This window comes from Typopeltis vanoorti, chromosome 23 (genome assembly GCF_054136105.1).
Source record: "Typopeltis vanoorti isolate ZY-2024b chromosome 23, IOZ_Tvanoo_1.0, whole genome shotgun sequence".
Lineage (NCBI taxonomy): Eukaryota > Metazoa > Arthropoda > Arachnida > Uropygi > Thelyphonidae > Typopeltis > Typopeltis vanoorti.
The window spans coordinates 95976506-96002725 of record NC_143571.1 but is presented as its reverse complement, the minus strand read 5'-3'; the positions used below and the strand labels follow the sequence as shown (position 1 = coordinate 96002725).

At 36.6% G+C, this 26220-nt stretch overlaps 1 protein-coding gene across 4 annotated transcripts in view; it reads left to right on the top strand.

Moving 5' to 3' along the window:
* The window catches only part of LOC150094086 (uncharacterized), a 608624-nt gene that overhangs the window by 168542 nt on the left and 413862 nt on the right, over positions 1 to 26220 (top strand). For all 4 annotated transcript variants that reach the window (XM_090413217.1, XM_090413213.1, XM_090413214.1 and 1 more), the window contains 2 exons: positions 141 to 215; positions 18749 to 18882. In XM_090413217.1, the coding sequence (XP_090269343.1) occupies positions 18781 to 18882 (102 nt within the window). In that variant the 5' untranslated portion in view covers positions 141 to 215; positions 18749 to 18780. The remainder of the gene's footprint in view (positions 1 to 140; positions 216 to 18748; positions 18883 to 26220) is intronic.

Below are 26220 nucleotides of genomic sequence, written 5' to 3'. Positions count from 1 at the left end.
TGGAATCTTGCAACATATTCTTGCATTTTTACAAGTAATTTTGAAACAGTCACACTGTGAAAGATATTTAATGTATCACACTAATAAGCAGAGTTGTTTAATGGATGCAACTTAAGGAATATTTTGTTGTTTATTTTCAGCCAATCTTTTGAATACGTCTCATGGCCATGTTTTATGGCACTAGGAAAGAAGGTTTACAAGCATAGAATGGAATAGTAAGTTAAACTCCTTGAACAAATATGTAATAATCATGAAACTGCAAGTGAGGTGGATCTGAATTATTAACAGATTTTAGTAGGATTAAGCTAGAAAAGAAAAATTAAATCTGTAGTCAAAAATAAATAAACGTTGATTGTGAGAGTTTAACAGAAAAACTTCACAGAACTGGGGAACATTACAGTAGTCATTTCTCTTTATTATTATTTTATTCTTTTTATATTTTTTAAATAGCAATCCCACATTAAGTTGGTGTTGTTAAAGATATACACTTTATTATTATTATTATTATTATTATTATTATTCAGACCTCCATGGAGTCGAAAGATTCATTGTGGGAGGTCCTTCCTAGGAAACACAAAGTCTATCATACCGCTCCTTAAACTCATTGACCATTCTTGTTCTCACCACTCTATCAGGCAATGCATTCCATGGTTCAACCACCCTGCATGCAAAGAAACCACTCCTCAACCTCTTGTTCACAGTTTCCTTCCGTAATTTCCAGGGATGGCCCCTTTTCATCACTCCTTCCCACTGTTCAACCAAGCGAAAGAACTCCCCAGTGCCAACCCTGTAAGCACCTCTCAACAGTTTAAAAGTCTCAATCATATCACCTCTCCTTCTTCTATCCACCAAACTCTGCAGTCCACATTCCTTCAGCCGATGCTCATAATTAACTTTGTACAGTCCTGAAACCATCTTTTTTATCCTACTTTGTACCCTTTCCACAGTTAATTTATTCCCTTCAAATCCTGGGAACCAAAATCTGAGAACAATAGTCTTAAGTGTGGTCTGATCAGGGTCTTATACAATGGAATGATAACTCTTTTATCTTTGCAGGTCAGCGTCCTTCTCATTAGTGCAGCAATCCTCTGTGTTACCTTCGCCACCTTTACAATATGTCCCCTGAATTTCAACTTTTTGTCAATCATCAACCCCCCAGATCTCTTATCTTCCCTACTTCCTCCAGTACAGCTCCTCCAATAGAGTATGTAGCTTCCCATCAATGGATCTCAATCCTCAAGACCTTACATTTTGCTGCATTAAACCGATACCCCCAGTAATTTGCCCATCTGTCTAGCTTATTCAAATCCTCTTGTAGGGCTACCACATCTGCACTATTACTAATAATCTTTCCCAGCTGCACATCATCCACAAACAACTGAATATCCCCCCGCAATCTGCTGACAATTGATTGATATAAAGGTTAAACAATATAGCTCCCAGTACCGAGCCCTGTGGGACCCCACTTGTAACCCTCTGCCTCCTTGAAACTGTCCCACCATACACAACTCTCTGATACCTAACAGACAGCCAATCCTGAATCCAGTTGACTAACCCGACATCTAAACTCATGTGCTGCAACTTAAATATCAGTTTATCATGTGGCACCCTGTCAATTGCCTTTCCTAAGTCCAAGAAAATGGCAGTATATGCTTTTCCCTCATCTACTGCTCTTGTAACATTATTATAAAAGGCTAGCATATTACTAAAACAAGAGCGCCCCTTAACAAATCTATGTTGACTCACAGATAACATTACCCTCATCTGACCAATGCTGTATAAGGTCCCTCACTAATTTCTTCAAGATTTGAACAACTGCTGATGACATACAAACTGGCCTATAAGTGGACACTTCCAGTCTGCTACTGTCCTCATGCAATGGCACTATCTTACCTTCCTTCCATTCCCTGGGCACCTTTCCTGTAGCCAGACTTTCATTAAAAAGCCGGTCAAAGCAGCTGTCATAACACGTGGTGAAATACCATCCAGTCCCACAGCTTTACTGACATCAAGAGTACTCAGTATTTGGGACACACTCTCCTCTTGCACCTCTAAACCTTGAACCTGCCCTGTCCCTCTAGTATTAAAATTTACTGCTACAGGATGAAATACTCATAGTGTTCATTGAACAATTCCACTATGTGCTCTGGATCAGTCATTCTATTCCCATTTTTATCCCACAATGTCATTCTTCCACAGTCATTTCTCTCCAGCTGGCCACACAGCTAAAAAATTCCCTAGGATTTTCTTTGGATCTTAGGGTCAATCTCTTCTCATATTCCAGTTTTGTCTTCCTTACCATACTAATCACTTTCCTGGCCTGTGTCTTATATTCTTCATGCATCTGCTCTTCACCTGTTTCCTTATATCTCTTCCATAGCTTCTTCACATACAGTTCCTGTTTAATATTGTTTGTCATCCACTTTACTCCAAATTGTCCTCTTCTTCTCTTGGAATACAGTTTACTATTGCTGCTAACAAATATTCCTTCACAATTTTCCAAGCGCTAATGATATCCCGATCTTCCAATTCCTCCCTCTATGAAACTTCCCAAAGTTGATGTCTGAGACTATTATAATCACCTGCCTTATAATTCCACATACGTTTCCATCTCTTTGATACTCCTGATGTCTGTTCATCTTCCAAGTCAAAACCACATGGTCACACTCTCCAACTGGTGGGAGAGATGCCATCTCAGTTATTATCAACTCTTCTGATGCTATGACCAAATCCAAACCTCTTGAACCTCTTGTTCCGTCTATTGCATGTTGCCTAAGACATTTGTTCCACAAGAATTCTAGAAATTCCATTCCCTTATTGCTACATGCATCTTCCTCTCTGCAATTTATACTGCTGTAGTTGAAGGCTCCCATAACAATCATTCTTCTTGCACTTGCCAAGCTCAACTATCTAAACATCTCCTTGTTCCCATCCTCTGTGCTCCTAGGTCTGTAGCAGCACCCCACTAAATATCCTGTCTTGCCCACCTCCACCTCACACCATATGCTTTCAAAATCATTATTGTCACTGCCTTCCAAAGTCTCCACTCTTAGAAGACATAAGTCGTCACTTATCATAAGCAGTACTCCACGACCATGCTTTCCCTTCCTATCCTGCCAAAAAATGCTGTACCCTGCTACTTCTGTTCCTGTTATTATATCCTCTTCTGCCAATAATCTTTGGCCAGGCTGATGCTATCTGTGTCACCAATTCCTCTCCTTTATTCTGGATACTCCTGACATTAGTGTAAAGTATAAAAATGCCACTGTTTCTATATCCAGCATTATCCCTTCTAGACTCCACTGGGCTCAGCGTTACCTCATGTTGTCCGCTTTCCCACAGGAGGCCAACCCTGCCACCATCCACCCTGGACATTCTAGTTTCCCTGCATTGACACACCGACTTGTTCAGAACAGCAATCTCTCCAGATGCCTATGTCCTTCCTCATTGAAATGCACGCGGTCTCTCGCATACAATTCCTTTTTGTCCTCAAATGCCCTCCAAACATCCACCTATTCCAATCCTCTCTTCTGACACATTCTAGCTATTATATTATTCAGTATTTCTGCTCAGCTCGTCACAATCATACGTAGGCAACATGCACACTATCTTTCATCTGTGCATCTTCTTTCGTACAATCTCAAGCAAGAGTCTCATATCTCTTGCTGCCCAATTTACATTATTTCTCAAGTCATTTGTTCCTACCATCACAATCATCTTGTTCACCCTTTCACCCCCCCCCTTAATTGCCATAGCTACACTTTCTATCGTTCCTCCAGGCAAACACTCCTCACACACCCTATCTTGCACACCACGGATCATTGAGTCCCCATACATTACGCCTCTTACCACCCTCTTCCTCAATTGCTCACATCCATCCCTCACTCTCTCTCTCTCTCTTCTTTAACACTTTCTCTCTGTGTTCCTCTACTTACCTGCCTTCTTGACATCTCTCTATCCTTGGTTCCAGCACTCCCTTACAATCTTCTCATTCCCTCTCTCTCCTACTGTTTCCATTCTCTCCTCTTCTATCATTCCCATAGCTCTCTCTCTCTCATTCCCTCCCTCTCTTCCACTGTTTCCATTCTCTCCTCTTCTATCATTCCCACTTGTTTCCATAAATTAAGGAACAGAGAGAAACACTCATAAAAATTGTAAATAAATAGTTTTCATTAACAAATTTGTACATGAAGACAATGGTCAAAAAAACAGGAGGTCAAAGTGAGATTGTCAAAGTGGCTCGATAAGGAATGCGGTTACCCCTCACACCAATACAGCACTCACAATGATGTTTAATGCTATGTCCAGGAGCTCAATTGATAATAACAACCATTGCTTCTGCAATGTCTCTCAAGGTTTTGGGGAGGGAGAGGGTTTGTGAGTAGCAACACTTCTTCCTAGTGCATCCAAGACATGCTGAATAGGATTAGGGTCAGGAGACTTTGTTGGCCAGTCCATATGTATCGAACCGAATGTAGACATGGTAAATTTACTGTGTATAAGAAGGAGAAAAGCAACACGTACATAAATAACACATTTTTTTTTTATTCACTTCCATTATGCATTCATGGGCTGTACTGTTCAATTTGTTGCCCTTCCCAATATGCCACAAACTGCATCCTTTACACGTGTTCAGTAGCAGAATGCACCTGGTCAGGACTGATGTTGCATATACATACTGACTTTCATTGCTGGCAAGTTATCAGGATGATCCTGATAAACCCTATCTTTGAGAAATCCCTACAGCCAGAAGTCACAGGGGGTCAGATTAGGTGAATGAGGCAGCTATGCAGTCATAAACGCATGACTGATCACTTTGGCTTCTGTGAAATGTTCTCAACGAACATTTCACAGAAGCCTCCTGTATGAATTGATTGATGTGCGGAGGGGCCTCATCCTGCATGAAAATGACTGAATTTATGCACAGGCACTGCTGTAGATGTAGCACAACAAAATTGTTTCATATCGCAATATCTCTTGGCAGTAACTGAGCAAGTCACAGGACCCTGACTGGTGAATGTCCTCAAAGAAGAACAATCCACGATAAGTGATGCTGTAAACCCCACCAGACCAGATAGTAACTTTAGAACTTTTGTGGGTATTCAGAGCTTCGTTCAGGTGAAAGTGACCTTCATCTCTCCACGCGATCCACTGCTACACAGCATCCAACTCTACTTGAGTAAGGAATGTTAAAGTGAGTGCCTTTCCTTCATGATTACATGGTGTCTTTTAAGTATTGGGAGGATCTTTTCAAATAATCAAAAATCACACTAGAATAGTAAAATCAAAGAATATTGTAAGAATGATTATTGTAAGTCATTTAAGGTTAAATGAATGTAAAAATTAGTGATGAAATTTTTACTTAAAAATCCTTCTAGCTTGTTGATAGCATGAATATTTTTTATTTGCATTTCAATGTAATTCTAGCTGCTGTATAAAGATGCACAATTTAGAGATGCAATTTTAAACATTAACAAAAGAGTCAACAATAATTTTGAATTAAAAAAAATTTTTTTTTTATAAAGATCAATCAGACTCAAGTTTTTCCAGTATATTACAGTGCATATTGCATAATTGTTTTACTTGACTAAAACACAATAAAAGAAAATAAAATTAAAAATATTCACTTAAATATAAAGAGCCAATAGGCTTCATGTTTAATTAAAGATATTCTTTTATTAATTCTTAATCCCTTGTGAGCAATACATAAAAATTACAGATCGAATCAAAAAATAGCAGATATTTATTTATTTAGCATCAGTGAGACTGCTGCATCACTGATGACAGATAATTTATATCAGGTTTATATTTTGTAACCTTTAAAGATATGCATGCACTACTAGCTTCATCTGTTAAGCTACTCCTGTTATGAGACTGAACAAAGTTCATCACTGAGAACAATGATTTACAAGAATATGTAGATGCAAAAATGGATAGTAATGCTGTTGCAAGGCTTTTTTTAACATACAAAAGTTTAAGGAATAGTATTTCAAGTTCTTAATACCTCATTTTCCACTTCTCTCTGTTACTCCCACCTCTAATCGCTCCTTTTCAATATTTTCAAAATCAACTCTGAGGCTAACAAATTTCTGCCTCCAAATTGAGCTACTTTGAAAATCAGTCAACTGCATTTCAAAATCATCCATATTTATCCACGTAAACATCTGCAAGTTTAATTCATCCAGTTTTATAGTGTCTGGAAACTTAACGAATTTTGCAGTCTCTTCTAATTCTCTGAACTTAACAAATCTTAGAGAGAACTGCTGAACAGTTGACGCAATGACGTTTAAAAATATCTTTTGAAGACATTAGTGGTCTGTTTTATCATCCATTTGGAGATCATTGATTTCTTTAGGTTTGGAAAATATCTACATCTCTCACTGTCGACATTCCTCTAAAAAACTCCTAGTTTCATTTCAAATGCCTTTATGTCATCAAACATAACATCAAGAGTCTTACCAGAGCCCTGTAGGTTAAGGTTCAAGTCATTTAAATGTTCGCAAAAATCTGCAAAAAGAAAAAAAAAAAAAACATCATTTTACAAACCCACACAATGTCATACTCGTAGACAGGCTTATACATTGGTTATGCATTATTAAAACACTTAAGGAATAGAACAACGTAATTAGGAATATGAATTAAATTAAACTTTAATAAATATTTTCCGATATTTCGGCAACGTCACATTGCCATTTTCTAAAGGAACTTACAAAAAAGTTACGTGCACGTAGGCACTACAACAACACAGAAACTGGGAATGAAGAGATGAAGCTATTGTTCTCCTAACAGTCCTGATGGTGCCCTCTAGCGGGCTAAGTAGGTGTTCCTTGGCCATTGGGCTGAAGGTCTGCAGATGTAGGCCTCTCAAATTTGGGGCAGTTGCATACACCCAAATTTGTTGAGGTTTGGAGAATTTCTTAGGGCTGAGGCTGATTCCATAAAGAGTCTTTCAAATTTGTATTTGTTACGGTGTATCACTGTAGCTTTCTTCCACCGTATTCTGTGGCGTGTATCCAGAGCATGGTCCGCAAGCCCAGAATGACTGTATTTGTGAAAACGGATGTAGTCCTTGTGTTTCGAAATTCTGATATTTGCTGTCCTGCCTGTTTGGCTAAAGTAAGACAATTTACAACTGCAAGGGACCTGGTAAACACCAGGTAGGTCTAGGAGAAGTGGTTGGTCTTTAGTGGAGCGGATAAGGGATGCCAATTTTCTGTAAGGTTTGTAACAGGAGGTCAGGTCATGTTTTTTTAAGATTTTGGTAATCTTTTCCGAGGTGCCTCGGATGTAGGGAATGGTGATGTATTTAGAGTAATCCTTGTTGTGGGGGGGGGGGGGCTGTGGTTTGTAGGTTCTAATATTTTTTGGATTTTTTTTTTTTGGGGGGGGGGTAGCCATTGGCTGAGAAAGTGTTGAGGATGTGATTTAGTTCAGTGTTTAGGGCCAAGTCGTTTGAACAGATCTGTTCAAACGACTTGGCCCTAAAACGACTTTTCCTACAATGGAACACTTCACAAATCCTGAAATTTTCACGGAACACATTTCATCGACATATCTCATTTTGATCACCAAATATTTATAATATTATTATAAGTACTTACTAGTGAATGCAGACTTTTTCTCCTGTGTGCTGGTAGTTTTCCCCTCCTTTTGTACATCATGGAGATCGCTTTGTAGACTGATGGTGGATGACTCACTATCTGTTGCATCACAAACATCTTCAATTAGAGATTTCTTAATACCAAAATTAAACAAAGTCTCTTATTCATATTAAAATTTAAATCTGCAGGCCTATTACTTTTAAAAAGTCATGACACTACGGTTTCAAAACTTTCACCCTACAATACGAACTTGCGAAGAAAGTATTCAGTATTACTAGATTTGAGAACCAAATACAGACTACCTTGATCTTCAATTTTAATGGAAAAATTTTCTTTATTCTTCCTTGCTGATTGGTCACTAACATTTGCAACACAGATGTTATTTCTTTCAGTTTTGAGAACAGAGGATACACTGCTCATTGTTGTAATCGGCTTGCAGGCAATTTTTATGATCAGTCATAAACAGCAGTATTCTCTTTCCCGATTGTTGAAAGATTTCGATGTGTGAAAATTAACGATAATTCATGAATATTTCCATGTTTAAAAATATGTCACTTCGTCACTGATATTTGCTACACAGATGTCATTTCCTTCAGTTTTGAGAACAGAGGATATGCCGCTCATGCTTATAATCCGCTTTCAGGCAATTTTTATGACTAGTCATAAACAGCGGTATTCCCTTTCCCAAATGTTGAAAGGTTTCGATGTGTGAAAATTAACTATAATTCACGAATGCTTCCATGTTTAAAATACACAGCTTAGTCACTAACATTTACTACACAGATATTATTAGGCGTTCTGGGTCTGAGCTTTTCGACATATTCACGAATATTATTCTCCTCAGAATATTTCCACTTTAAAATATTTATTCATGAAAAATGCTTAGAAAACTAAAATGACAAATTCCAGGAGAACTTCTCGCAGAACACAGGAAACCCTGGTGTAAGCAATGAGTTGTACCCTATCAGGATAGAGAATTAGGAGGGAAAATAGTACTGCTCACTTTGAGAATATATGATTTGAAATAGGAATGGACAAAAAAGGATGATTAGTGGGATGTTGCTATATCCTGGAATATAGCATGGAATGAGTAGGTGATGAAATGAAAATGTTTAGGCAGATTAGTTCGGCAAATGCAAAATGAGTGATTATATGAAGGATTTTAAATATAGTAATGTAAATTGAACAGAAGAAAAACCACATACAGTTATAAGGGAATTGAATCTTTGGAATTCTTGAGAAACAGTCTTAAACAACTATGTATAATTAACTCTTTATATTAATCCCATACACGAAAGGTCAATAGACCTATAAATACATCAGTGCCATGTGTGGAGTGCATTTGAGGACTGAGAAGTTTAGAAGGCTTTTCCAGAGGGAGGTGGACAGAATAAAAGAGGAAAAGGAGAAGCAAGTTTGGTGTGTTTGTAGTTGCACAGTAAAGGGGTGCTGCTTATGTATTAAGAGGTGCAACTGAAAGTGAAGAAATGATAGTTGCCAAGTCATTGCTCCAGTGAATTACTTGTAGAATAGACATAGTGCTGAAACACTGCACCTGTGCAATAGAGGTTGAAGTGAATCTGTAAGAGAGTGATCATCAATGAGCCTAATTGCTTGCCTTTGGATAGTATCAAGGATTTTAAGCACCCAAAACTTGCCTTAGGTGGTGCACCTAAGGCAAGTTTTAGGTGCACCACCCCCAGACATGTGAGCAGTATTCTAAGCATAGGCAGAATTGGGATTTTTATATAGTTAGGAGTTGGTTGCGTGTAAAATATCCTTTTAAACAAAGGAGAGCGCCTAGTTTCTTGGATGCTGAGGAGGCTGTTGATGTAATGTGATGTGTTTATGCCAGGAGAGACCGGAGGTAAAAGGTGGTTCAAGCAGAGAGATCTGATCTTGTCAGGTGACTTGTGTATTACTGAGAACGGGTAGGCAAGCTGAGATCCCTTTTGTGAGAGAAAAAGCAAGACTGTGTTTTAGTGGCATTGAACATGACAAGGTTGGCCTTGTGCCACTGAAGGATAGCATGAAGATCAATGTTTAAGGCACTGGTTGTAGATGATCTTGTATCCTGGGATGTCAGAGTACTGCATGATTTGTTGAATGAGTAGGATGAGTGGAGTGTACTATCATCAGCAAAGCTGTGTATAGGACCAGTGGTGATTGTGAGTAGGTCATTTATGAACAAGAGAAGGAGAGTAAGTGATAGGACAGAGCCTTGAGGCATGCAATCTACCATGACTTGCATGGAATGACCAGAGAGAAAGCTAGCTATCCAATTATAGAAGGTGGCAGGGAGACCAAAGAATCGCAATTTGTTAAGCAGGCCACAATGCCACATGCAATCGAAGGTTTTAGAAATGTCAAGGACAATAGTACAAATTTCTCTGAACCTTTCCACAGCATGTGTCCAGTGGTGGGGAAGTAAGCTACGAGGTCAGCTGTGGATCTTGAATGGCAGAATCCATACCGGTGGTTGCTGATTAATTGTTGGACCTCTAATTAGTGGAGGAGTTGGCTATTGATGCCATTCTCCATTATTTTGGAGAGGACTGAAATGATGGCAATTGTCGGTAGTTTGATGGTTGACTTCTATCATCCATTTCAGTAATAAGATGGATATGAGATTATTTCCATGTACCAGATATGTATAGTAGATTGTAGTAACGATGCAGGGGAGGTTTTAATTCTGGAGCACAGTGTTCAAGAACAATCAGAGAGATGCTATCAGGACCAGAAGACTTTTTACTATCCACGTTTTTTAATAGTTTCCTGATCTCTTTTGGTAAAAAAATTAAAGGAGGCATATGGTGCTTGGATTCCTGTATCCTGTGAGGTGATTTCCTTCGGTCATCGGTGCAGGAGTTTGAGGAAAAGAGTGATGCCAGGAGGTCAGCTTTATCTTTGGGCGAAGTAACACTGGTGCCATCAGGATGAGAGAGAGAGAGAGAGAGAGAGAGGTGGAAGTGCAGAGAGTAGAAGTTGCATACAGTGACCATAGCAAGAGACCAGAAGGCACAGCTTCCATTTGGACAGGAAGGAAGTTTTTTGCTGTTGGCCTTTATGAAATGAGATTTGGGTTTGCTGATGAATGATTTGCATTTGTTGGATCCTTTGGTGTAGACAGAGTATGAAGCTGGAGTTCTTAAAGCAACCACCCGTGCTAAGCTAATTTATTTAATTTTTTCTTTGACTGCTTTCGTATACTTTCAGCTGAACCAGAACTTGGAAAGTGGGTGAGGATTATGCCTTGAAATGGGGATGAAGTCTTCATGCCAGTGAGAATAATTTCTATAACTTGTTCACAACAGGTGCTAGGGTTCGATGAGTGGAAACAATAGTAGACCATGAAAAGGAGGAGTAGGAATTCCAGAGATCATTCCAGTTGGCTCCTTTGTAGTGCTAGAAGATGTGAGGTTAGGAGTGGTTGGGGGAGCAGCATTCTATGAGAGAGAGTGAGGGAGGAGACTTGTACAAGATTGTGGTCAGAGTTGCCAAGAGGAGAGGTGACCTCTACAGTGTATCTGGAAGGAGAACTGGTCAAAAAGAGATCCAGAGTATTTGTTGAGTGAAGTGGGTTATCAGGAATTCAAATAGGAGATGTATGATTTGTGTTAGGTTGTTACTTATGGCAAAGACTTCTCCTTCTTATCCAGCTTGGTCAGTTGAGTTGGAATATGAGAGCCATTTGGAACTGGATTTGACTCTTAGACTTTTTATTGATTAAAACTGAATTTTACTCCAACATCTTTCACTGTCTTTATGGGTGACAGCATCCTCAGCAAACAAAAAAACTTTTTCATTTGCAAAACTACCAAAAAAATTTATTTGTATAAATTGAAAAATATTGGATTGACAGTTTAATCATACAGATCATTAGGATCATGTGTGATTAAACCAGTGCTGAAAGATTAACTTCAGAAATTTATAGAAAAGAAAACCCCATGTGGGTAGTGATTTACATGCAAGCTCTTTCCATCATCCTCAACAAAAATTAGGTGTTATCAGAACCTTACAAAAATAGAGCCTTTAATATACTCAAGAATGATGAAATTAAAAGAAAAGAACTTCAAATCCTATTGTCGGTTCCTCCAAAATGGCTACTCAAAGTTACTAAAGAAACTATTATTTTCTGATAAAGCGTCCCGCCTATGTTAACCCGAAATTGAGTTACAAAGGCACAATTTCCTTACTATACTTTGGCAACACATCAAGAAAACAGCCCAATTATGAAAATCAGTCAACGTCAGAATGGCCTGCAAATCAATTTACACCTTACAAAGTTTCCTACATTGCCATAAAGATGGCATTCCATTCTACAAACATCCTAGAATATACAGGATTCCTTGTTCTTGTGGAAAGGTGTATGTGGGTCAAAGTGGTAGTAGTTTTGAAATCCATAAAACAGAAGGCGATCTTGAAACTAAGAGAGAAAAAAGAAAGTGTACACATACCACACATCCTCATAGAACATAACATGATAGATCGGTATTCTTCCTGTATGCTAAACTTAGAAGAGATTATTTTGTCAGATTGTTCAAAGAGTCTTCTGAAGTAATTGGTTTATCATTTGTATTATTTGTAAATCATTATACTTTGACATTTGGAAGTCATTAATTAGTGCATGTAACATTCACAACCTCTCTGATGCCAGCAATCACATATAGAGAATCACATGTTTCATTAAGCGCCTCCATAGCACAATTGGAAGAACAACGGTACATTGCACCCTTCGATTGGAATAGGCGTAAGTTTGATTCTCGTCCCGATGGGAGGAATCTTTATCTGGACGATTTCAATCAAAGGTGAGTTAGTCGATCTCATACGGAGGTAGAAGGGTTTTTTTCTCCTGGAAACTCGGGTTTTTCATCCCGCATACAGACAAATCGGCCCTTCAGAACACACGCAATTTACAGACAAAAAATACTAGTTGTGGTAGAGGTGGGTGGTAGATGACGTTGATGGAGATGATTCGTAGTAGAAGTTTGGTGTAGTGGTTGAGACAGTTGTAGGTGTCCTCCCGCAATGACTCTTCGGACTCCTTGGAGGTGTCACGAATAATAATAATAATAATAATAATTAGTGTCTAATGATATATGCGATTAAACTGTCAATCCAGTATTTTTCAGTTTATACAAATAATAGCTGTTGGAAATATTTGAGTTTTTTGTTTGTATTAAATGTTTTCCTGAAGATGCTGTCAGCTATAAAGATAGTGAAACATGTCTGAGTAACATTCAGTTTTAATCAGTAAAAGTCTTTGAGTTCAACCTGGATATAAGCTACTTGTAGTTAGTTAATTAAAAAATGCTTTAGGCAGTCTATGCCAGAGGGAACAGGAGTTTGCAATTTGGACATAGCATCATAGGATCTGATTGTGACTGAAATGCAATGTGATCTTTGACAAGCTAAAGATATTATACTTGTCCCAGTAGGTGAAAATAATGTAGTCCTGACTTGGAGGATGATAGGCATGTAGAACTTTCAAGGAGGAATTATTCTAAGTTATTGCCACTGTTTAGTAGAACAATGGTTATTATGCTCTTTGATTTTAAAGACCAGAGTTTGATTCTTGCCTTGATGAGAGGAATCTTATATGAACTTTTTCAATTGGAAGTGAGTTAGCCAATCTCATATGTAGGAAGCAGCATTTGTTCTCTTTCTGAAATTGGGAATTTTCATTCAGTTTAGGACAAATTGGCCAGAGCAATGTGTAAAATTACCTTGTCAATAACTTAATGGACCATTTAAGTCTGGTCACCAGTGTGCCTGTCTGGCTACATTTGAAGTAAAGTGTTCATCCAGTTCTCTTATCTTTTATTGCAATATTATCCATTCCTCTTGCTCAGGGTCTTCCCACTGGTCTTTTCTTGTCAGTTTTATTTGTACGCATGTCTTTGATTAGCTAGTCATCTGTCTACTACACATGGCCAAACTACTCAAGTCCCTTAAATTATACTACTAGCATGGCACATGATCCCCTCTAATGGCTAACAGCCCTGACTGCAGTGGATCTTGCTTGATATTAGAGTGTCTAGAAGATTCTGTGGCAACAAATCTTATTCTTCCATCAGAGCGGGACTTCAGCTCACCAAGTGACTGAGAGTCAGTGCAGTGCCTAAGAATATCCCACATGCATTAAATTTGATTTAAGTCTGGTAGCCATGGCAGTCACTGGATTTTAGTTTAGATACTCCTTCGCCTAGAATGAGTTTCTCTATGGGCAGTGACATTGTTCATCATAAAAAGAAAATTTAGACCAAAGTTGCACATAGGGTTTGAGGATTTGTTTTTGGGACCACAGAGTTACAGTATCCGTGTGTTGAGGCTTAAGTGCTGTGAAGAATTCATGTTGGAGGTTTAATGGAATATTATCAGCACTGAGAAAGGATTAAAACTAATTTTAATACTTCCAATATTTCGTCTCCGTCACAGAGACATCTTCAGGGATTACAAAAAACTTTTTGTAACAACACACACACACACACACACACACACACACACACACACACACACACACACACACACACACACACACACACACACACACACACACACACACACACACAAATACAAATACAAATACAATAGTGAGTGAAACTAAAGTCCTATCTAGGTGGTGTGCGCTCTATGGGCATTTGCAGGAGGCCTAGGATGTAAAGAGGGATCTCTGACAATTAATGTTTCCCAAATTTTGGGAAGTTTAATGCAACCGCATTTGTTTAAATTAGGTTGATTCCTGAGTGCAGATGCAGATTCAAAGAACAGTCTTTTTTTTTTAAATTTACTTTGACGGAGCATGGTGTTTTTTTCTGGGAGATCCTGTGGATTGTATCTGGATGTAAGGTACATCAGAAAAAATAGCCAGATTGTTAAAAAAGTACATCCTCCATACAGCTTTTAAGTCCCACCCTAAACTTGCCACCAAAGATCAGCTCCCTCCTCTCTCAGTGCCTGGAGTATATAGAGTACCTTGTGCCTGTAAACTGACTTACTTTGGACAGACAGGCAGATCAGCAGCCATCCGGTTAGAAGAACACAAGTCATACATCTGCAATCACAATTATGGTCAATCTCGCCTTGCAGACCATGTTTTGGATATAACCCACAGGATCTCCTGGAAATCACCATGCTCCACCATAGTAAATTCAAAAAAGAAAGACTGTTCTTTGAATCTGCATCTGCACCTGCACTCAGGAATCAACCTGATTGCATTAAGCTTCCCAAAATTTGGGAAACATTAATTGTCAGAGATACCTCTTTACATCCTAGGCCTCCTGCAAATGCCCATAGAGGGCACACCACCTAGATAGGACTTTAGTTTCACTCACTATTGTATTGTATTTGTGTGTGTGTTGTTACAAAAAGTTTTTTGTAATCCCTGTGATGGAGACGAAATATTGGAAGTGCTAAAATTATTTTTAATCCTTTCTCAGTGCTGATAATATTCCATTAAACCTCCAACATGAGTTACAGTATCCCTATCAAAAGCACGAAGAAGGGTGCAGCCAATGATCATTATTCCACCCCAAATGAGAACACTGTGTCCCTTTCTCTTATGTTGGAAGGATTGAACTGCATTCCTTGTTCTCTCCAGATCAAACAACAACATATGGAATCCATTTGTAGGCTAAAACTGGATTCATCAGAGTACAGAATGTTTAATACAACCGTGTTTATTAAGATTAGGTAGGTGTTTTAATGCTACTGATTCTAAAAAAAAAGTCTTTCAAATTTCCAACACAGCTAAGTCTAGTGAACAGCACCCTTGGAGGATGCCCCTCATAGGACTTCAGGCTTTGTTTAATAATTTCCACTTAATGTATGTACAGATTTTTGTGTATTTTTGCAATTTTCATATTGTTTCCATAATGATGTCTCAGTGACTGAGATGAAATATAGGAGTGATTAAATTGTTGTTTAATTATTTATTTGTGCTCTGTTTATTCCATTAAATCCCCATAATGAGTATATTACACTAGCATGCCGCTCAGTTTTTAATTTAAAATCTATTGTTGTTGTTCTACCTTTTGAATTGCCATTTCAATGAAGATGATCTATTAGATTCAGATTGAAGTATCTGATTTAATAACATTTTAAATTTCTTCTGTCAATGTGATTTGGTACTTACTTTCTACTATGTCACAAGTGCCATTAAAGATGTGATGGACAACATTTACCTCTGATTCTGACATTCTCCTCAAAGCTTGTTATCCAGTTTCAAGCTTTCTATACTGATTAGATTTCTTCATTTATTTCTAGCAAATTTCTATCTTCTACAGAATAATCTCCCTTTTTCAGTATCTTTCAAAAATTGTATGATCAGTCAGATGAACAAAATTCTCTCTTCTATTCTGTAATGCTTTGAATACCCAAATCACCAATGTGTCTGTGTATTTCTAAATTTTTTGAATGGGAAGGCTAAAATATTCAAAAATTAAGAAAATGTTTATAATTTTCTGTAATTAGAATATATAATTATAATTTTCTATAATTTTCGAATCATATGAGGAAGAAAAAGACATAGACACTAAAATATCAAACTTTGTCAAAGTAAATGGCATATATAATGGCATACATATATACCATTCAGAGGTATATTTATATTATTTTTTATTTTTATAGAATCAGAGGTATATTTATATTATTAGCATAAATAATATATTTAGCCAACCGTAGTACAAAAAAAAAAAAAAAAAAGATATTATTTCTGGGAAAATTCCCATGTCACTCCTCTAAAATAAACTATTATTTTAATGGCTAATATAGCCTACTTTTGTTTAGGAGTGCCCCTTTTTTTCAATGTCATTGGCTCCTTTACCTCAAAAACTTAGGGCATTACTGAAGTGTTATAAAACTAATATATGAAGAATAAAAAACAGGAAGAAGAAAAGGACATGCTTTTTTTGGATGTTGTTTTCTGTCTCTTTACCCTGGCAATGTGCCTTCATCTGCTGTTAAAGGAGGGGGGGGGGGGGGGAGTGGTGGTAAAGTAATGTTGGGGAATTATTTTGAAAAAAAAACCTGTTTTTTTTTTATATGTATAATTATAATAATAATAATATTATTATTATTAAGGGTGGATAGAGAGCATTTGGGAGGGTGGGGTGAGAGATGGATCTAAAGATAGAAGTTATTGTTTTGGGGAAGATGAGGGATTTAACGGAAAAAGTCAGGGGGTGGGAGTAATTGGGTGTGAGCCATTTCGACTGGCATAATTTTCGGAACTCGTGGGGGAAGTGCTAAAAAAGTGAAAGAAAAAAGAATCGGAATATATAATGTCTTGTCAAAACCAACTCTACTCTATGGAAGCGAAACATGGACCATAAAAAGGAAAGATGACACAAATTCAACAGCAAAAATGAAATTCCTAAGAAAAACAGCTGGATATGCCATGTGGGACCATAAAACAGAAGAAATTTTACAATCCCTGAATATAAAACCAATTAATTACTACATAAGATAGACACATAAAACAAATTAATTACTACATAAGTGGAAAAAGAAGATTGGAAGACCAAGAAAGAGATGGCATGAGACCGGAACACGCCACCTGGCCTAAAATCCATGTTAGGAAGAAGAAGAATATTTTTATAATTTCACTAATTCTAAAATTACAAGTTAATCATTTTCTAATTATAATAATTTTTAGTTTTTTTAATAATTTCTTTTTTTTTAATTTATAACTATTTATAATAACTAACTAGAGCCTCCTTAGTTCAGTCAGTATAGACAAGTCCTTTGGTTGGAAAGACCAGGGTTTGATTCTAGTCCAAAATGCAAGGAACCTTTATCTTGTCACTTTCAACTGAAGGTGAGTTAGCTAGTCTCATATGGAGGTCGGGTTTTTTTAACCAGAAACTTGTGTATTTCATCCCCCAGAACAGGCAAACCGGCCCTGTGAACACACACTTCTACAGCCATAAAAAATTGATCCCCCCCATCCCAATACCAGACTCTGCGACAAGCTGGGGTTTCCCAACAGTCGCATAATTGTAGTGGACCCTTCTCCAAGCATGATAAAAGCACTATAAACAGGAAGAAGATTTATAATAACCATTTATAATAATTTCTAGTTATTAGTACTGACAGGTAGGTCAATAAAACTTTATTTAAATTATTGCTGACAGAGTTAATTTTTTATTATTTAAATTAAGGGGATATTAAATCCCACATCGTTTTAAAAACCGAATAAGAAACTCAAAGATTGGAATCAGAGAGTTTCTTGCCGAATATAGTAAACTATAAAGTATCGGCGACCACTAGCGTGAGCTAATGCAAGTGACCCTAGTACATAGTACAATACCAGACAACTCGTAGCAAAGGGTGGTGAAGTTCTGATCGCTATTCTTAGGTATTTCCCATAATGTAAAAACACATTTCCTAGGAAATGTATGCTGTTATTACATTATGATGGAAGGTCACTACCCAGACCGGTTTCAGCCTTTTTTTGAGGGCTTCATCAGTGAGTAGCTAGACCAATTCAATATCAAAGTGTAGCGAAAAGAACTTATTACTCTGCTATACGAGTTTCCAAACAGGTGTAACCATTAAGTTACTTAAATATAAAGAGCTAATAAGCTTCATTTTGGCGATATAAACATTATTTAAATTAAGGGGATATTAAATCCCACATTGTTTTAAAACCGAATAAGAAACTCAAAGATTGGAATCAGAGAGTTTCTTGCTGAATATAGTAAACTATAAAGTATCGGCGACCACTAGCGTGAGCTAATGCAAGTGACCCTAGCACGTAGTACAATACCGGACAATCCGTAGCAAAGGTGGTGAAGTTCTGATCGCTATTCTTAGGTATTTCCCATAATGTAAAAACACATTTCCTAGGAAATGTATGCTGTTATTACATTATGGTGGAAAGTCACTACCCAGACCAGTTTCAGCCTTTTTTGAGGCTTCATCAGTGAGTAGCTAGACCAATCAATATCAAAGTGTATAGCGAAAAGAACTTATATACTCTGCTATACGAGTTTCCAAACAGGTGTAACCATTAAGTTACTTAAATATAAAGAGCTAATAAGCTTCATTTCGGCGATATAATATATTTAAGTTAATTTTTTAGTTTAAAATATTTTGCAATTTGTTTTATGAGACAGTATACAAATCAACATTAATCTTTTTTTCAGGGCTATTCTGTAACTGATGGATAAATGACAGAATGACGTCATTAGGAATATGGAGTAATTCAAGTAGCTTTTCTCCAGCATTCAAGAAATCAGTACAAGAGAATGATAGTCCTCCTTTGGAAAGTGCAACAAAGGTATAGATTTTATCTTGATCCTTCATTAATTCAAGTTAACTATTGGTGTGAAGGAGTCCAGGATGATAATTGCCAGATTATTTTTAGGCAATTATCATTCAAAATAAATAAATCATTGATAAAATGACACAAATGATAAAATTAATTTCTTCCTTACCTTTCCCATATGAATTCTTAAGACAGAAAGCAAAAATTCAGAGGCTGAGTAGGATGTGGTACTACATGGATGATTAGAATAAGAGCCTGATGGAGAATGAATTCATGTTAACAAGTTAGCTTGCATTATTATTATTATTATTATTTTTTTTTATTTATTTTTTTTTAATGTGATTCCCAACCATGAAAATAATACATTAGTCTCAGTAGTTTTTCAGTTTTATTATTTTTATATCATCAGCTAACTGAACATCAGCAGATTTCAAGATTGGCATTATCAACATAAGAAACATCAATAGAAAAGAAATGAAACTAGTAGAAGAATTAGATAAGTACCAGATAAATTGACAAAGTGTGTGTGTCAAAAACAAAGAAGGCAATACCAGGTGAGATGTAATATTCAAACAGTAACATAACGATTAGGGGAAAGTAGTAGCTGTTGTATTTATCACTAAATATGAAGATAATTTTCTTGAATGGCAGGCAATATTAAGCTGAATGGAAAACTAGACAGTAAAACATATTTGCATGTATGGTCCCACAGATGGGGTCTACTAAAGAAGATTTGAAGGAATTTTTCAAGGCATTAGAGAAAGCTGTCACAATGAAAAAGGAAAAGTTGGTCCTTGTTGGAGATTTAAATAGCACAGTAGGAAAGGATTATCAGATATATAGTAATGTTGTGGGAAAATTTGGAGAAAAGAGCAATGCAAATAATTGTAAGTACTTGCTTGATTTCTGTTCAGGAAATGGACTAGTTATTACTAACACCATGTTCCAACATAAAAATATTTGAGCACAAATTTCAAATTTCAAAAATATTATTCAAGAAAAAAATGAAAGAGTTTGAAAACAAGTACCAAACCATGAAGAAAACATTGATTGATTCAGCTAGAGAGGTGTGTGGTGAAGTTCTGTGTGCAGATTGAAAAATCAGAACTCCATGGTGGATGCAGGAAATTAAAGAGGCAGTCAAGGAAAAGAAGAATGCATATCAAAAGTTCCTGGCAAAGAAATCAGCTTTGCTCTTAGAGAATACAGAGGAAAAAAATGTAAGAAAGTGAAGCACTGTGTAACATTAACTAAACAAAAGTCATGGGAAGACTTTGGTAAGAACATAAAAAATAAATATCAGGAAGGTGGCAAAATGTTGTAGAGGCTATCAAAATAAGCTTAGAATGGAGAAAAGAGTATTGTAAAAAGAATGAGAGATCATAAAGGTGACATGAAGACTAAAGATAAAGATATTCTAGATGTCTAGAGTAATTGCAATAAATATTTTGAAATATTGCTAAATGAAACAAGCAGTGAGAGCATAGAAAACACTTAACAGAAATCATCATCATCATCAAATTCCTGAAATATACCCTCAAGGGGGTGTACAGGATATTGTGATAGTACTACATAAAAAGCTTACATCCTTACTAACTTCCTATCAACAATTTTCCTCTAAATCAATCTGTTATATTTCTGTCTTCTAAGACACCTACAATCATAAATTCACTTACATCTTGGTCTTTTCCCTGACAACTGGGCAAAGAACACTTGTTTTGCTAATCTTTCCTCTCCCATTCTGTTTAAGTGACCATACCACCCGAGATTAGCTGTGCTAACACATTCTTCAGTGCTAACAATGCCATGTTCTTTCTTAATATCCTCATTTTTAATATCATATTGCCATTGATGCCATTCTATTCACATCCCTAATCTTTCTCAGGACTCTCATATCTGTGCTCTCAAATCTTTGGTCAAGTGTTTTATTTCTAACCTAGTGCTGAGATTCATAAGTTAAAATTAGTTTGAACATTGTCTTGTATACAGCTAATTTAGTGTTTTGACTAATTTCTCTTTTATTCCATATAAATTTATTTAGTTGACTTCCTACCATACTGTCTTTGTTAATTCTATTGTCTATTTTATATTTAATTTACCATCCTTCACTAAAATTTGTGGCTAGGTATCTGAAAAGTTTTAGTTGTTCTGTATGTTCTCTGTTCACAATACAGTTGATGTTTTCAATGTTTCTGCTTCTTTCATTGTCTTTGTCTTGTTTTTGCTGATTTTCATATTAAATTTATTACAGCAGTTCTTGAATTTAGTCAGGGAATCTTGCAGACTTGTACTGGATTTATTTAAAAGTATAACATCATCTGCATCATCATCTCCATCACCTTGGAGATTCAGTGGCCAGCCTTGAAGAAACCCTGATTGATTCAGCCAGAGAGGAATGTGGTGAGGTAGTCTGCAAGAATAGGAAAATCAGAACTCCATAGTGGACACAAGAAGTTAAAGAGGCAGTGAAGGAAAAGAAGAAAGCATATCAAAAGTTCCTGGCAAATAAGTCAGCTTGTGCTCTTAGAGAATACAGAGACAAATGTAAGAAAGCTAAACACTGTGTAAAATTAGCTAAACAAAAGTCTTGGGAGGATTTGGCAAGAACATAGAAAATAAATATCAAGAATTAAAAATAAAAGAAACACACGTATTAACCACAGTGAAAATTATTTAATTGTAAATATTTCATCTTAGGACATCATCAGTACAGTAGTTTAAAACAATAATAGGAATAACATACAGTTAGGGCACATGATTACAATAGAATCTCATTAAACGTGCGTAAAGTGTTAAAATAAAATAATAATAATAAATAAGAAAAAATAAAATAAATTAATTATTTAACACAGTTTTGTATGACAATTTCCCATACTTTAGGAATAGTAAGAACTTCTTTCTAAAATTATGAAGAAATACAATTTTGCACTTCTTACAAACCTATCAACCAAATTTACAACTTGCTACCTTCTCCTAAGGACAAACTCTCACCTTTGATGTTGTTGCCTGCCATTTATGAAATTCCATGCTCATGCAAATTGTCTTACTTTGGACAGACAGGTAGGTCTGTTCAGAAACGCATCTCGGAACATCACGACCACATTCGTCTTTTTAAACCGCAAAGTCTGGCCTCTCTCAACACGGAATTGAAAATCCAAGCCATAGGATCCATTGGGAAAAGTCTAAACTTTTCCCAATAGATCTTTATTTAAACATGAACGTTTATAGAAAGAAAGTTCTGAAGCCCGTACTACACACACCAAACTTAAACCGCAACGACGTTCTTACTATTCCTAAAGTATGGGAAATTGTCATACAAAATTGTGTTAAATAATTATTATCATCATCATCATCATCATCAAATTCCTGCCATGTACCCTCAAGGGGTGTACAGGATATGACAGTACTACATGAAAAAAATTACATCATTACTAACTTCCTATCTACAATTTTCCTCCAAATCAGTCTGTTACTTGTCAAGACCCCAACATTATCAGATCTTATATTTCTATCGTCTAAGGCACTTTGTACCGTATCAATCCACCTATATCTTGGTCTTCCTCTGGGTCGTTTTCCTGCCAACCTGGCAGAGAACACTTGTTTTGCTAATCTTTCCTCTCCCATTCTATTTAAGTGACCATACCATCTGAGATTAGCTCTGCTAACGCATTCCTGGATGCTGACAATGTCAAGTTCTTTCCTAATATCCTCATTTTTAATATGATATTGCCATTGATGCCATCTGTTCACGCCTCTAATCTTTCTCAGGACTCTCATATCTGCGGTCTCTAGTCTTTGGTCAAGTGTTTTACTTCTGACCCAGCTCTCAGATCCATAAGTTAAAATTGGTTTGAACACAGTCTTGTATACAGCTAATTTAGTGTTCCGACTAATTTCTTTCTTATTCCATATGAATTTATTCAATTGACTTCCCACGATACCAGCTTTGCTGATTCTGTTGTCTATTTCTATATTTAGTTTACCATCTTCAGTAAAAATTGTGCCTAAGTAGCTGAAATGTTTTACTTGTTCCACAGGTTCTCCATTCACAACACAGTTGACATTTTCAATGATTCTGCCTATTTTCATTGTCTTTGTCTTTTTATTGCTGACCTTCATACCATATCTATTACAACAGCTATTCAATTTAGTCAGAGAATCTTGCAGACTTGTAGCGGATTTATTTAGAAGTATAACATCATCCGCATAAAGCAAACAGCTGACATTAGCATCTCCAATTTTGATATCAGGTTTAATACCACATTCCTTCATAATGTGATCCATATAGATAATGAATAACAGAGGGGATAATGTACATCCTTGTCTCACACCAGATTTAACATTAAACCATCTTCCTGTACTTCCTTCAATTCTAACTGCTGACTCACAACTCAAATAAAGACTAAGTATTGCTTGATATAATGCCCCATTGACACCATATAACTGCAGCGTATTGAATAGCTTCTCTCTTGGCACCTTGTCATATGCCTTTTCCAAATCGACAAAACTTAAATACAGATCTTTGTTATATTCCCATGCTTTCTCGACTATTTGTCGTAAAGTGAAGATCTGATCCTGACAGCCTCTATTTCGCCTGAATCCAGCTTGTTCTTCACCAAGCTTTTCTTCCACAATTCTTCTCAACCGTTTTTCAAGTATACTTGCATAGATCTTGCCAGGAACACTCAGTAGGGAAATACCTCTGTAATTCTCACATTCAGTTTTATTTCCATTTTTATATATGGGTACTATGAGAGCTCTACTCCAATCATCGGGAATTCGTCCCTCTGTCCAGGCTTTCTGAACTATGCAGTGCAGCCACTGTAAGACTCTTATACCACCATACTTCAGCATTTCTGGTCGAATATCATCTACTCCTGCTGCCTTTCCACATTTCAAGCCTTTGATGGCTTTTTCTACTTCAAGTATGGATATGTATTCCTGACTGCATGCCTGGTCAGTGTTTTTTATCACTGTGCTGTCATCACTGCTTGTTTCATTTAGCAGTTTTTCAAAGTAATTACTCCATACTTCAAGGATATCTTTTTCTCCTGTTTTCATTTCACCTTTATCATCTCTAATTCCTTTTACAGCACTCTTTCCTCCATTCCTAAGCTTCTTCAACAACCTCCAGAATATTTTGCCACCTTCTTGATATTTATTTTCTATATTCTTGCCAAAGTCCTCCCATGACTTTTGTTTAGCTAGTTTTACACACTGTTTAGCTTTCTTACATTTGTCTCTGTATTCTGTAAGAGTAAAAGCTGACTTATTTGCCAGGAACTTTTGATATGCTTTCTTCTTTTCCTTCACTGCCTCTTTAACTTCCTGTGTCCACCAGGGAGTTCTGATTTTTTTATCTTTGCACACAACCTCACCACATGCCTCTCTGGCAGAATCAATCAATGTTTCCTTCAGAGTTTGCCACTGAATCTCCAAGGTTTGATTCCTGTTCTCAAACTCTTTCATTTTCTTTTCAATAATATTTCTGTATTTTAGTCTACAGTTTACATCTGAGAGCTGCTCAACTTTTATTCGCTTTAAAACTTTCTTACATGTTATTCTTTTCAATATGAAATTCAATTTTATCCTGCTCAAGACTAAATAGTGATCACTTCCAATTTCAAATCCTCTGTACACTCTGGTGTCCTGCACCAGGGAGAAAACATCACTATCAACAATAACATAGTCAATGAGACTTTTCTTATTCCTAGCCTCTTCTCTCCATGTGAATTTGTGCACATTTTTATGTTGGAACATGGTGTTAGTAATAACCAGTCCATGTCCTGAGCAGAAATCCAACAGATATTTGCCATTATTATTAGCTTTGCTCTTTTCTCCAAATTTTCCCAAAATATTTTTGTATGTCTCACAATCATTTCCTACTCTACTATTTAGATCCCCAACAAGGACCAACTTTTCCTTTTTCATTGTGTCAGTTGCTTTTTCTAAAGCCTCAAAAAATTCCTCCACTTCTACCTTAGTAGAACCTTCTGTGGGACCATAGGCACAAATAAGTCTCATTGTCCAGTTCCCCATTCTCATATTTGCCCACATTACTCTACTTGAGACTGACTGCCATTCAAGAAGATTAGCCTCGTATTTTGTGTTGAATACTATGGCTACTCCTTCTTTTCCTTGATTGTTATTGCCTGAATATAACATTTTGTATTTATTGCTCAGAAAGATCTCACCAGTTTTGGTCTTTTTTGTTTCAGTCACCCCTATTATGTCGATCTGGTACTTATCTAATTCCTCAGCTAGCTCCATTTCTTTGCCATTCAGGCTTCTTACGTTGACAGTACCGATCTTTAACTCTGGTGATGTTGAGTTGGGGTTTGTTTTCAGATTTGTTCCAGTAGCTGACTTTTCGCTGTTCGCCCTGGTTCCCTGGCGAAAACAACGGGGGCCTTGTTTAACCGGGCGACGCCCCAGCCGGCATGAAATTTTGTCATGTTGTACCATCATTTTTTATTTTGGTTTAACCAATAAGAATACAATTTGGTCGGCTAAATCCCAAATTGCCAGCCCATCCTCGTTCGTTCAGTATCAAAGTAGATACCCAACAGGGTGCACCACGAGAAGGTGAGGATTGGACATTAGGTCAGAAGCCCTGGTCGGTTCTCCGCATTCCTTTAAAGGCTATGTGGAGGTCTCCTCTCAGTTATACAGCTTTGACCCTTAATTTTTTTTTAAATATTTTTATTTGTTTATTTATTTTATTTTATTATTATTTTTTAACACGTTACACACGTTTAATGAGATTCTATTGTAATCATGCGCCCCAACTGTATGTTATCCCTATTATTGTTTTAAACTACTGTACGGATGATGTCCTAAGATACTTAGGATGAAATATTTACAATTAAATAATTTTCACTATGGTTAATACGTGTGTTTCTTTTAATTATGATCGCACCACAGGTTTCGTTATTTAAAAAAAAATATCAAGAAGGTGGTAAGATATTCTGGAGGTTGTTGAAGAAGCTTAGAAATGGAGGAAAGAGTGCTGTAAAATGAGTTAGAGATGATAAAGGTGACATGAAAATGGGAGAAAAAGATATCCTTGAAGTATGGAGCAATTACTTCGAAAAATTGCTAAATGAAACAAGCAGTGATAGCACAGTGTTAAAAAAACACTCAACAGGCATACAGTCAGGAATACATATCCATACTCATCATCATCATCATCAAATTCCTGACATGTACCTTCAAGGGTTGTACAGGATATGATAGTACAACATGAAAAATTTACATCATTACTAACTTCCTATCTACAATTTTCCTCTAAATCAGTCTGTTACTTGTCAAGACTCCAACATTATCAGATCTTATATTTCTATCGTCTAA